Here is a 14,075-nt window from a genome sequence, read left to right as displayed (position 1 = left end):
TAACAGAAAGATGTAGAGCCCATTCACATGGTCAGCAATCCAGCAATACTATATAACGGGTGCAGGGTGGGTGACACCCCTTTCTTTGCTGAGAAAAAAACTAGAGAAGGGGTATTAGTGCCCTCCTTTAAGCTCCCCAGTATAATATGGATGATCACTATTGGAATCAAAATGGTGGTCTGGATTAAACAATTGTTCCAATTGTTCTCAAGGCAGAGAATCCAGCAAATAGAGAGTCTATGCTTTGAACATTTTAAAAATGCTTAGACAAGAGTCAAATGGCTTCCCACAAGAGACAAGTGGAAGAAACCATTTGAAGCAAAATGGTGGACTTGCACATGCTCACTTTAATACAGTGAAGCCAAAGTTGTGACAGTAAGTTTACCAAAAGGAAATTTTAACAGTCTGGAGGGAAGGCTTTGATGCAATGCATATCTTTCTGCAGACATAAAGAGCAATTTCCTTTTAAGTCCAGAGTCAAACCTATGAAACACCAGTTAGGGACTCAAATTGTTTTCACAATGGTGGCAATTTGAGTGATACATGACCTTTATCGGATAAAGGAGGGTGAGGGGGAAGAAAGGGAGAAAAATGCAACTAAGTTGTAGAAGGAACCACTTCTGTTAAGAGCGTAAACACAAATACTACATTTAGAAATTTAATACGCTGCCTCTCCGACCCCAACAGATTTACTTCAAAAATTTGTCCTAATTATTGCAGCTAACATTCAATGAACTAGAAACCAGAAATTATGAGTTCAGATTTTTCCATGGCATGCTGCACATACAAACTACTGATTTTATTTGCAAAGGTATGCCAGTTTGCAGAGATACTATACAGGCAGCCCCATGTGTGCGCGACTGTGTATACACGCATTGCACTGAACCCAGAAGTGACCTGGAAACGTCATAAAGACGCCACTGAACCATCACTAAATGAGTGAAATGGTAGAGGACCAAGGTGAATCAGGGTGTTTGCAGGCTTTTTCAATGGGTATGAATTATGTTTGATTTCATCAATGCGCACAGGGCCTTGGAATGTAACCCCCGCATAAACGGGGGGGGGGGGGGTGTCTGCCTGTAAATCTGAAAAAGAGTACCATGTCTAACCTATAAGTAAAAATACAATTGTATTCATTATGTAATTTTAATTTTAATTATCCTTTCTGATCTTATTTTCATAGAATCATGAAATCATAAAATCCTAGAGTTGGAAGGGACCACAAGGTCATCTAGTCCAACCCCCTGCTAGCCCTGAGTGATTTATCAGTGTATCACCCAGGAGCAGCAGTATGAGGAACAGACCATGATGTTGTTTTCACTCAGTGGTATATCGCTGGTGAAACCGCCACTGCTCCTGAGTCCCTCTGCTAGCAACATCCACTGGAGGGAGTCAAGAATTCCTTCCTCCAATGGGCACTGCTAGCAGAGGGACTCAGGAGTGGCAGACCTCATATGATGGAGAGGGAGAAAGAAGCTGTATCGGTGAGGTGTCGATACACCTTGTTCCTCCTTCTGCATCTTTAAACTGCTCTACTGAAGAGTGTGGAGCTGCCCTTGCCTCAGTCGAGCAGTTAAAGGAGCCCTCAGTCCTGCGCTGGCTCCCGGAAGTCGACGGTGGGGTGGGGGCTCTGTGAAACTGCTTGGCTGAGAGGAACACGGTGGCTACTCCCCGCAGCAAGCAGTTAAAGGAGCTCTGGTGCTCTGCCCACTCACGGGCAAGCGGGGAGAGCACTGGGGCTGTCTCAGCTGGGGTGGGGAATGTTCCCTCCTCCCAGCTTAGCTGCACAAACAAGCTACATTGTCCCAGCCCATGAGCCTGGATGAAACTGCCTCAGCTTTCAAGGTGAGAGCTGGGGCAGTTTCACCCGGTGTCTCGCGGGCAGAGGCCAATGCATCTTGTTTTTTCAAGGTTACGGTATATCGTCAAACCACAATGTTTGGCTGGCGACACACCACGACGTTGCAAAGCTGGTGCATGCAATGCAGGAATCTGTTGCCCAACATGTGGGCAACCCTCAGATTAAGAGGCTCATGTTCTACCAACTGAACTATTGTCTAGCTCAGAAACGTTGCATGCGGTACCACGTGCCACAGGTTTCATTAAATGAAGGCTCTTTAAAGGTAAAAGGTAAAGGTACCCCTGCCCGTACGGGCCAGTCTTGACAGACTCTGGGGTTGTGCGCCCATCTCACTTTAAGAGGCCAGGGGCCAGCGCTGTCCGGAGACACTTCCGGGTCACGTGGCCAGCGTGACATCGCTGCTCTGGCCAGAGCCAGAGCCAGAGCCGCACACGGAAACGCCGTTTACCTTCCCGCTGGTAAGCGGTCCCTATTTATCTACTTGCACCCGGAGGTGCTTTCGAACTGCTAGGTTGGCAGGCGCTGGGACCGAGCAGCGGGAGCGCACCCCGCCGCAGGGATTCAAACCGCCGACCTTCCGATCGGCAAGTCCTAGGCGCTGAGGCTTTAACCCACAGCGCCACCTGCGTCCCAACGTGCCACAGGTTTCATTAAATGAAGGCTCTTTAGTAGAGGAAAATTCAATAGTTGGAAAATTTCAAAATCCAGTTTTGAAATTTGATTAGAACAGACAAAATGTCACAACTGGTAAGCGCGTTCTCTAGTACTCATCGTCAGGCTAGATGTTGAAGCTGATCCCCATTTCTTAAAAAATAAAGCCCTGCTGTTACTCAGCTCTTTCTCACGTCTCCAAAAGTCTAAAGAAATTGTAAGTTGCATACTTTTAAAAGGAGCTTGCAGATTTCATATTTCCCCTTTGCTGCTGCTTCATGTAGCGGTGTGAACTTCCACAGATCTGCGACGTTGACAGATGCCCCGTGTCTCACCAATAACTCTGCCACTTCGTAGTGTCCATATGAACAGGCATTGTGGAGGGGCACTAAGCCACTAATCAAAGAAAGAAACATGTCAGCTTTTAACATGTCAGGATCTAGAAGTAAGTAAAAATTGTAGTTATCCTTCAAGATAAATCAGCATTCCAAATGATGACATCAACTGTCTCTTACAAGTGATGGACCTCCAAACCTTTAAAATTATATACCGTATTTTTCGCTCTATAAGACGCACCAGACCACAAGACGCACCTAGTTTTTGGAGGAGGAAAACAAGAAAAAAAATATTCTGAATCTCAGAAGCCAGAACAGCAAGAGGGATCTCTGCACAGTGAAAGCAGCAATCCCTCTTGCTGTTCTGGCTTCTGGGATAGCTGCGCAGCCTGCATTCGCTCCATAAGACGCACACACATTTCCCCTTACTTTTTAGGAGGGGAAAAGTGAGTCTTATAGAGCAAAAAATACGGTACATTTAGTAAAAAGGTAAAGGTAAAATAGGTAAACGCAACCCCTTTTCCTCATGAGATCCAGAAGCAGAAATCTTCTTCCAAAAAACCCAGCATCTGGCAGTAGTGGATGGGGCCAACAGGTTGAAATTTAATCAAGAGTTTGCCTTTGTTGGCTGCAAAACTGGAGCATATAAATAGAACCCCTGGACTGTGGCCATACAGCTGAAGAATAAGGTACTGAAAAGCACAGAAGCAAAAGGACTTGGAAAGCAAGAAGCTATTCTATTCAGACACAAAACCGTAAATTGAATCCCAGGTTACCCTTTATCCTTTGCATGCACATCCGCTCCATGATGAAGCAAGTACTCCACGACTGACACTCGGTTATAACCTGCAGCGAAGTGCAATGGGGTTGAATGACGCCCCTCCAAATCCCTGCAGTTCACATTCTGAGGACTGCAAAGTTGCTGTGAAATGAAAATTGAAAAGGAAAAACAGCCATAAAGAAACTCGTGAAAGAGACCTTTTCAAGCAGTTACCACCTTCTCAAAGTGTAAAAATGAGAGGAGGTTTCATTGCTGCTGCTTATCTTTTCCTTTTCTTTTTTTGCCTCAGTGGCTACTGCCATGTCCTGCCTTACAGATGCAAATTCTTGAATTGCTTATTTAAATTTTAAACCATGAAGTGACTCTCTTGCAATAAAGAACACCAATTCAAAATATTTTTGAGTAAGACAGGATTTTTAAGTCTACTCACAATAAGCCATGGGTTTATCGTGACATCCAAGCTGGTCTGTGAGTCATAACTGTCATACTGTGCTCTATTTGCAATTGTGATTTAATCCCCCTGATTCTAAAGCAGTCAAACGCACCTGCCCACCAGCAAGCTGCATTATAATGCACCCAAAAGGGAATCATCACACACAAAAGGTAGGGCTGATTTTGATGGTGCCAAATACTTCCTACTATCTTTTTAGGCAGGTCACACAAGCAATGACAGTAATACAGTGGTACCTCGGTTTACGAACTTAATCCGTTCTGGAAGTCCATTCTTAAGCCTTCCCTAATGAGGCCTCCCGCCGCCCCTTCCACATTTGAGATTCCGTTCTTAGACCAAGGTAAAGTTCGCAAACCGGGACACTACTTCCGGTTTTGCACAGTTCATAAACCGAATCGTTCGTAAACAGGACTGTTCTTAAACCAAGGTACCATTTTATACAGGAACACACTGGATGTTATTTGCTCCTACCTACCTTCACAGTTTCCAAGTCTCCGGCTTTAGAGGCTTCCAACAGTCTGTAATCCACATCAGATGTATGTACAGGAGTGCTCTCTACACAAGAGACAAAAAAATTATAAACAGGTTGAATTTATAGAAACAACTTTTAAGCAAAAATATGAACCACAAACCAGGACGTTCCAGTTCAGTTGGTAGAGCACGAGACTCTTGATCTCAGTGGGTTCAAACCCCACATTGGGCATTGCAGGGGGTTGCACTAAATGACCCCCGAAGTACATTCCAACTTTACAATTCTATAAATCCCACCTTCCCCATGAGTTCAATGGATCAACCTAGACAAGTAATTACATGTCAGCTGCAGTCCCCATGTGAGGAACATACTGGGGCATACCATGGGGCTGGAGCAACTCCATTTGAGGATTTCTAGCTTAGGGGGGAAAGTGAGCAATGACTGACTGATGGATTGGATTTCTATGTTGCTTTTCATTCACATGAATCTCAAAGCGGCTTACAAACAATACAGAACAATAACAGAACACCGCAAATACAACATAAAATATATAAAATAATCCACAAATCATCAACAGTTAATCAATAAAACAATTATAATATATAAAACACTATTAACAAAACAGCAACTAAAAAAGAAGCCGAACATCACCCAATTACAGCATAATATTGTATGAATAATCAATCAATATGGCATTTATAATCTATAAAGCATTAACAAAATAGCAATAACAACAAAATCAGCTAAGCACTGTTGAGTTCATGGACTCTCCATGCCTCATTTATGCTTCCCAGCTACTGGCAGAGCACAGTTGTGCTCAAGTCTGGCCTGAGGGCTTCTTGTAGGCATCTAGTTGGCCACTGTGAAAACAGGATGCTCAACCAGATGGGCCCAGGGTCTGATCCAGCCTAGCTGATCTTATGGAGCTGTAAGAATTAGCAACAGTAAAGCACTTTGTAACGTCTAATGTGTTCACTGTTTCTGATACAGTGGTGCCTCGCAAGATGAAAAGAATCCGTTCCGCGAGTCTCTTCGTCTTGCAGTTTTTTCGTCTTGCGAAGCAACCCTATTAGCGGATTAGCGCTATTAGCGGCTTAGAGGCTATTAGCGGCAAAGCAGCTATTAGTGGCTTAGAAAAAGGGGGGGGAGCGAAAAGAAGCGCAAGACTCGCAAGACGTTTTCGTCTTGCAAAGCAAGCCCATAGGGAAATTCGTCTTGCGAAGCACCTCGAAAAATGGAAAACCCTTTCGTCTAGCGGGTTTTTCGTCTTGCGAGGCATTCGTCTTGCGGGGTACCACTGTATTGAATTTCAGATTGTTGCAACCCATCATTGCATCTGCTGGTGAAGTTCGGGTAACTAATACTAATTATTTCATGGAAGTGACAAAGGGAGATGTTTGTTTTGTTTACCACCTTCAATCTGTAGATCTCAGAACGGTTCACATAATAAATATACTACATAGAAAAACACAAAAGACATAAAAACAAGAACAAAAACAAAAGAAAACCCAAGAAATCTAATGGTGTTTTGTCTTCTGGCAGGCTGGACACTACTGGCACATATAGATTCCCCTTCCACAGATTTCAGGGGGATGAAGGGGAAGGAAGAGGAAAGAAAGTTCCACTATATGATCTTAAGTCTGATTGCATGATTGTGGACATTGCACAAAATAATGTGCTGGCTGGAATTTTAAATATATGGATATAAAAGGTTAATTGGCTTTTGGTGTGGTAAACTGGATATTTCTTATAACATACTTATTTTCTTAAAGGAATATGTTTCTCTGAAAAGGATAATAAAGTATTCAAGTGGAGCTGCAGCTTTTATTATTAGAAGCTATGATTTTAAAGCATTTATGTCCTCATCTGAACAGCTGGACAGGGTCAGTGGCGTAGCGTGGGGGGTGCAGGGGGCCCCGGCCGCAACATCTGGGGGGGCGCGCTCGCACTCACAGCTCTCTGCCCCTACCTGGCTCACTCACTCTAGGGGGCGCAAATTACTTGCCTTGCCCCGGGTGCTGACAACCCACGCTACGCCACAGGACAGGGTTGCTGCATTTACCATTCCTCTCTCTGATCCCCCAGCCAGAACTGTGCACATGAAGATTCTTTGTTGTTATAAAAGCTAAAACCCCAAGATTGGCCATTCATATTTCTAGCTGTTAAATAATCCCAGTTCCATATGATCTGTGGTCTTAGAATCACTTTGGCTTTGGAACATCAAAAGCAGCTCTCAAAAATTCACCTAATGAGTTAACTAACTGGGAAGTTTCCCATTTGCCTAGCCCAAGGGCAAATAGGTACACAATGCATGTAAAAGATTCAAAACAAGCTCAGTAAAGGAAATCATAAAAAAGAGTCTGGGAGGGAGGAGGGGGAGAGGGAGTGGGTGACTAAAGTATCAAGAGAATTGACATAATTAAACACTGGAAAGAGTTCCCAGGTCTGAAATTAGCTCATGTAGAGCTTGTCATCCTGTTTACAGTGACTTTTTAACAGTCATTGTAAACAGAGTCACATTGTTTCAGTGTGTCATTTTGTTTATCCTTTTCAGTCGCTGCCTTGAGCCTTATTTGCAAAGCAATTTTATTTTAATTAAAATAAGAACCAATCAGCCTTTCCTGCAAATTACAAATGCACATCATTGGTTATCATTATCGTCTGAAAGAACACCCACCATTCAGTATCTGCTGCACTGCTTCGTTGCCCATCTGCGCTGCTGTGAAACCTTGTAAGGAGATGATGGAGGGGTCCGAACCATAATTCAGCAGGAGGCGACATGTCTGCAGGTGACCTGCCATAGCAGCCCTATGCAAAGCTGTTTGTCCAAGTGTGTCTAGTGCATTCATCTGAGGGGGAAAATATATATGTGTGTGCTTAACCCAAACAGAGCTTATAAATGCTTTACAATCTACCTTACCTCACAATCTGTGGATGGAAGGGAAAAAGTTAACCAAGACTACAAGACACTAATTTCATTACCCCTCCTGCTGTGTTTAAACAGTAACACAGCAGGACAATAAAGGATCAATTAAGTCCTTCCACATTACTTTGAAGGCACATTTATTTCATATGAAGTAGGTGATTAACGGAAATTGTTACAAAGGTAAAAAAAATTAATGGGGCTACCATAAATTTAAATGTACAATAAGCACATTTATTTAACTGTAAAATAAATGCATGCTTTTCAATTCTGCTGACAAATTAAATAATATCCAGTTACTGTAACAAATGGAAACATAAATGCTGGATTTATATGTGAAAATATGTTTGGGGAGAGAAAGGGGGCAGCGAGCATTTAAATAGGGTTTTGCTCTGACAGAGCAGTCTCCATTTTTGTGCCTAGAGGAAGGACTCTCCCCTGTAGTCAAAATAATCAATCTGAGAGTACAAGAACTTGTCTGGCTAAGAAAAGCGGGGGGGGGGGGGGGACGGGACTGAAGAGCAGATCAAAGCATAGTACATACAGTAAGGTAAAGGTAAAGGGACCCCTGACCATTAGGTCCAGTCGTGACTGACTCTGGGGTTGTGGCGCTCATCTCGCTTTATTGGCAGAGGGAGCTGGCGTACAGCTTCCGGGTCATGTGGCCAGCATGACTAAGCCACTTCTGGCGAACCAGAGCAGCACACGGAAATGCCATTTACCTTCCCGCCGGAGCGGTACCTATTTATCTACTTGAACTTTGACAGGATTTCAAACTGCTAGGTTGGCAGGAGCAGGGGCCGAGCAACGGGCGCTCACCCCATTGCGGGGATTCGAACTGCCGACCTTCTGATTGGCAAGTCCTAGGCTCTGTGGTTTAACCCACAACGCCACCCACATCCCTAGTACATACAGTTGTACGTAGCAAAACACTAACTCGAGTTGCTGAATATTCTTCAAACAACACACATAACCCAACTTCCAGCTCTCCTACCACTTAGGATGAACAATTTGCCCAGATATCAAGGGAACTTAAGCACAGGGTCAGAAAGGGGATCCCTGTAGATAACTGATTCTCCCCTCTAGGCATATACATCTGGCTATAATATACGGACCTCTGTATGTAGGAGCAGATTCACTAAGGCTGGGTTTGGCTACCCGGCTTCCCTTGAGAAGAGCAGAACTTCACAGGTAAATTCAGAATTTTTCAAGGGGAGGGCAACAAGCACAAGAATGTGAAATTGCAGTGCATCCAGGGTCAGAAATCCAACAGCCATGAACCATTTGACATCATTCCAGCTATGTGAAAAAGGACACATCCTGCAAAGCTGCCTTTGAGTTGTCAAGCTCTCTCATGGTATCAGAGCCATTATAGCTAGCAATCTTGGGCCAGTTAACACTTATACCTGATTTTCCAGATTACTCTTGGAAGAAGAGGTTATGGCAGGGAAGTACAAAGTTAACAGCATGGCTAATCTGCCTTTAGGGCATCAACTGGTTCTCCTCCTACCTGAAAACTTATGCTGAACCTCAACAACTTCTTGTTGGAAGAAGAGGTAAAAAGACACATGATCAGCCCTCAGAACTGAATCAGATCTGATCAAATATCTTTGGGTTAAAGGCTTACTCCACTGGGGTTAACCAAGCCAATCTGGATGAAGGTTAAAAATGAACCTTTCCCAGTGTTTTTGCCCTTGTGGGCAGATGGGTGTTTACATAAGAGAATAGTTTCCTTCCTTCAGGGCTGATTTTGATCAACTACCTCTCTGTCTGTGACATATGCATTTTAGCTGCCATACTGTCTGTCCTAACCAGCACACACTGCATTCCTCATTTATGGAAAACGAGAGCTAAATTGATAGCTCCAAGTTCCCCAAGTGTAGGTAGAGGTGGCTTCTTAGGGACCCTGGCCAGAAGGCCCTCACCATGCAGACCCAAATTTCTTGCCTGAAGTATCTGGTTCCTCCATATTAAATTTATATCAATCAAAACAAAAAAACCCTTCAAACATATCAATTCAGCACCCTGCAAATTTCAAAATCTGTAGTTCACCAAAATTCCAACTGACCTAAGTAGAACTGGATGAGAGCTAACATACCAAAACGACAATTTGCCTGGTATGGAATGAAAGCTTCATTCATCAGCCCACTGCTGGCTTCCCAACGATGTATACACTTAAAAGTTACACTGCTCGCTAAAGCTACACCAACCCCTCCCCAAAAAACTGTGGCAATCACATTGATTGTTGTTGTGCATGTTATGTTGATGCAGTGATGCATTGCGCTGCAGACTGTGAAGAGCTCTTTCAGCTTACAAAGTGACAGGTCTATCAGCTCCACCAGACAGACATCAGCGCAGACCTGATAGTCACACGTTTTAAACCTGCTAAAATAAGCAACGCTAACATCACTTTCAAAGTCATGTTGCCCAGGTCTATCAAGCAAGAGTTTGCCATTGGAATGAATTATTTTCACTACATCCAAGTCCCTTCCCTATGTGAAATGTTACTGAAAGTCAAAATGGATGTATGTCATTGTTCAACGAGCAATTATTTTTTACTTCAGCACTTTTTACTGCTCCTGTGTGGCAATGCAGCACTCGCACCTATAACTGTCCTATGTTCTGCCAATCATCTGTAATAGCTCAGCACTGAAGACTATTTTGACAGGGCCTCTTATTACTGATTTCCTTCCTGTTTCGAATTCTCAGTGTTTCCTAAATCCTTACTTTCTAGAGGTAGAGGATAGAAAGGTAGAACATTTGGACGTACATTTCTCATCTATTCTCTCCAGTGTATGGTTAGGAGCTGTGGGTGAAGGCTTCTTTACTGGGTTCAAAAGACACTGTTACTCAAATAATCTCATTTTCCTGTAACCCATTGGCCAGATACATTATTTTAATCAACAAACAGGATCCCCACTTCTGAAATTTTATTAGATGGCAATTTGGGGAAGTCATTTAATTAGCAGCCTGAGTAAACAATTTTGCCATTTCAGTGAGCGCAAAGGCTCTTCTCTAAAATGTTTCCCCACAGAAAAAAGGTAACAGCTGGTTCAAAATTCTGGAACATAACACACTACACATTCACGATTCTGTATATCACTGTATTTTATGATCCTATTAAACCTGCTTGGAACAAATACAGAAACAGAGGTCTGGAGAATAGCACTTCTATATAATAGATTCCTAAATTAAAACGCATCTGTCTGACATAATTGAAGAATTGTTGATATATGTTATATCTCTCTAATAAGATATAATAAAGATATACTTAACTGTTTGGGGGTTTGAATGGAAACCACAAACTCTCTCTCTTCCCCTCCTCCACACTCAAGGTCCCCTCAATCGAGGCCATACAACAGCCGCCAAGAAGCCTCAAAGGTTGCACTTAAGAACTGCAAATCTGGACCCAACTCATTTAAGAACAGGAGTCACCATTGCTACTATTGCAAGGCCCCGTACTTATTGCAAAGCTATGGACTTTCCAGTTTCCTGAAGCCTTGGTACCCTTGGGCCTTAGCGACTTCATTCGCCTGTGCCAACAAGGCAACCACTTGTGAACTGCAACCAAGATCTCTTTATCTGAACTTCTCTATTTAATACTCTCAAATAATAAACTGACCATACCTCAGCCAAAAGTATGTCACCATATTTCCAGAAAAGACTCTGAAGAACCCCAAACACACAGAATCAGAAGTATAATTCACCATTCAGGAGTTCAGTGATTCCCAGGATTTTCCTGCCCATGGACCACTTGAAAATTACTGATTGTCTTGGTGGGCAACTTAAAGGTTTTTTTTTAACCTGTTATAGAAATTGTAATGCACAATGCTAGATCTTTATTTGTATTTTTATGGCTTCTTTTATTTTTTATATTGTATTACATTCTGAATGCCACAGAAATTCAAAATGTGGTACAATACAAGAAAAAAAAAGAAGCAATAGAAGACAATTAAAAATCAATATGAATGTGGACATGCAGCATGCCAGTTGAACGAATCTCATGGGTTGGGGACCCCTGGCAACATATATGAAATCCTCACTTTATAAGCAGTCTTGAAACTTGCACTTTAAAGAAGACATAAAACAAGTTAAACTAACAAGAATCTAACAAGTCTATACTCAAGTAAGAAAGAAGTATATGTAACAACATTTATACATTAATTTATGAAATTGCACCTCTGTGTTTTAAAGAAACAGAAAAAAGGAACTTGAAAAGGACAGCTAATGAAAGAGCCTCAATGACAATAATTTACCCAACAGGCTTTGAAAAACATTTTATCTTTGAAAAATATGTAAACATTACATGCGCCCAAGCACTCTGGATATCAGGAGCAATTTGAATTAGCATTTTTATTTGATTATACACTGGTTGGTTGGAACAAAAAGATGTAAATTTAGACCAGACAAAAGTGGGTAGATTACGAGTTTTGTGGCCCAGCTGCAGCTAGGGCATTAGTGCCAAACAATTAAATGGGCGAAATGTAGCTGTGATGGTTCAGTGCAGAGATAGTTAACAGGTGTGCTGAAAAAAGGCATATTGCAGTATTATCATGGCCTGAGCTGCAGACTTCAGATGTGAAAGCACCCTATGATTTCCTGTCTAATATCAAAGCTCTCATCCAAATTGAATCTTTAAAAGCTTGGCAGGAAATTATACAAGGAGAACATTTTATCCCGGTAAATTCTTCAAAGGCAAGGCAGACTTTTACCAGGATCATATCAAGCAGAGATTACAAAGTCAAAGAACTTATGACAAACAAGCTTCTTCCAAAAACCTCATGCTAGCAGACCCAGACTTCTGTTCAGATGTCTGGAAAGGAAATGTGTGCAAATAATTACTTCCAACTATCAAAGTTGGTATCAATGAAAATGTAACAACTACATTTGTTTGTGTGAAAAGAGGCAAAGAGTTGAACCCCCACTGTTTCCATAGAGCCACAAATAAATATCAGAGCAAATGTTTTCCTAATTTTTCACACCTGTAGGACTAGCACACAAGACCACAGGTATAAAACAGTGTGTGGAAAATTAGGCACAATCCAGTATTTACCTTTGCTCCATGTTTATGAAGAACTTCCATAACATCGTTGTGAGCTCGTTCAGCAGCAAAATGCAAAGGTGTCATGAAACTAGTTTGGAAAAGAAAGATACAAGATAAATAAGTTTCAGAATGCGTCCATTTCATCTAAACACAAATGTTGCTGTTTTAAAGAAGAAAACATACTCTTTATTCTTCTCATTGACATTCGCTCCTTTCCGAAGCAGTAACTCAGTGACTTGTTTCCGTTTGGGGTGAAGGGAAGCCACAGCACAGTGCTGCAAAAAAGGCAATGTAGGAAAACTTAAGCCAAGGGTTAGAACATGGAAAACTGAAGGACATGCTGGAAATACAAGATGAGAAGGCTGCAGTTAACCTGTATAAATCGTAATAGCGTACAACAAGGAATTTGCTTCTTAGGATGCAGGACTGGTTCAGGGATTCAAAATGGAACTGTATGCAAGTGATTGAAGTTCAAGTAGCCCTTCATGCGCCAGAGTAATTCCCTGTGCCAAAGATGCAATCTGCTACTTAAATGGAATCACGGCTTGCTTCTTCTGTAGGAACCGCCACAACAAATTGACAAGCAGAGCTCCAGCAATGTCCATAGTTCCATATGCATGTATCCTTTCTGTGGACACCATGTAATATATAAAATATAGTGCACATACTGTACTATCATATTTTGAACTTGTTCTCATGTGAAAATCTTAGTACAAATGCAAAAAGTGCACTTAGAACCTCTAACAGCTTTTTGGGGGGGGGGGAGCTGAGGTGTAATGCAATAATTTGGGGGCATCAATCGGTTTCCATTTCCCTGGAGTAAACATGAACTGTTGCTTCTACTCCATATGCATTTAGTACAAAATTATAATAGAAAGCACAAGATGTTCTGGGATAGGTTTTACGTATCCCAGAGATTGGCAGGGACGGCCCACCGTGCTTTGCCACCTGAGCCAAAACAGGAAGGTGCCATGCGTCCCCACACCAAAGCCTCACTTATTAGGGTTGTGTGGCTGTGGCTTCCAGCAAGATCTTGCAAGAGCCCAGGGGGACTTTGTGGAGCTCTTGCAAGGTCTTATCAGAACGTGGAAGCCTTCAAAGGTACTTCTCCAATATTGAGGGAGGGTGCACCTTGAGTTCTACCACCTGAGGCATGGGAGAAGGAGAACTTGTGGCCCTGCAGATGTTACTGAATTGCAACTCCATCATTCCTGACCACTGGCCATGCTGGCTGTGGCTGGTGGAAGTCTAACTTTATCAGGAGGGCTACAGGTTCATTACCCCTAGGTTACAAGATCACACACTTCTTGGGTGATGCAAACATAGCCCTTAATCATAGCAAACAGTGGCAAGGGAATTTGAGCACCAATGAGGAGGGGCTGGTGAGAAGGGCAGTATGATCCCTCATCTTAACCTCACCATGGTCACTGCTAGAGGATGTACTATGATATATTTGAACGGGCGCTCCACGGTTGTGTCTTTCCAACTGTGGAAGTATGAAACTGCTTCAACCATTTTGTCTATTGTTTTTGGGTTATAAAATGGCTGCTTTTCACT

General features: G+C 42.5%; 1 protein-coding gene across 1 annotated transcript in view; it reads right to left on the bottom strand.

Moving 5' to 3' along the window:
- The window catches only part of TNKS (tankyrase), an 83,177-nt gene that overhangs the window by 21,665 nt on the left and 47,437 nt on the right, over positions 1-14,075 (bottom strand). The window contains exons 10-15 of the mRNA XM_079959183.1: positions 12,702-12,793; positions 12,528-12,606; positions 7,229-7,400; positions 4,555-4,634; positions 3,624-3,769; positions 2,743-2,908 (exon numbers count right to left, since the gene is read on the bottom strand). Of these exons, the coding sequence (XP_079815309.1) occupies positions 2,743-2,908; positions 3,624-3,769; positions 4,555-4,634; positions 7,229-7,400; positions 12,528-12,606; positions 12,702-12,793 (735 nt within the window). The remainder of the gene's footprint in view (positions 1-2,742; positions 2,909-3,623; positions 3,770-4,554; positions 4,635-7,228; positions 7,401-12,527; positions 12,607-12,701; positions 12,794-14,075) is intronic.

Source organism: Podarcis cretensis (genome assembly GCF_951804945.1).
Source record: "Podarcis cretensis genome assembly, chromosome: 17".
Lineage (NCBI taxonomy): Eukaryota > Metazoa > Chordata > Lepidosauria > Squamata > Lacertidae > Podarcis > Podarcis cretensis.
This window is presented reverse-complemented; position numbering and strand designations above follow the sequence as displayed.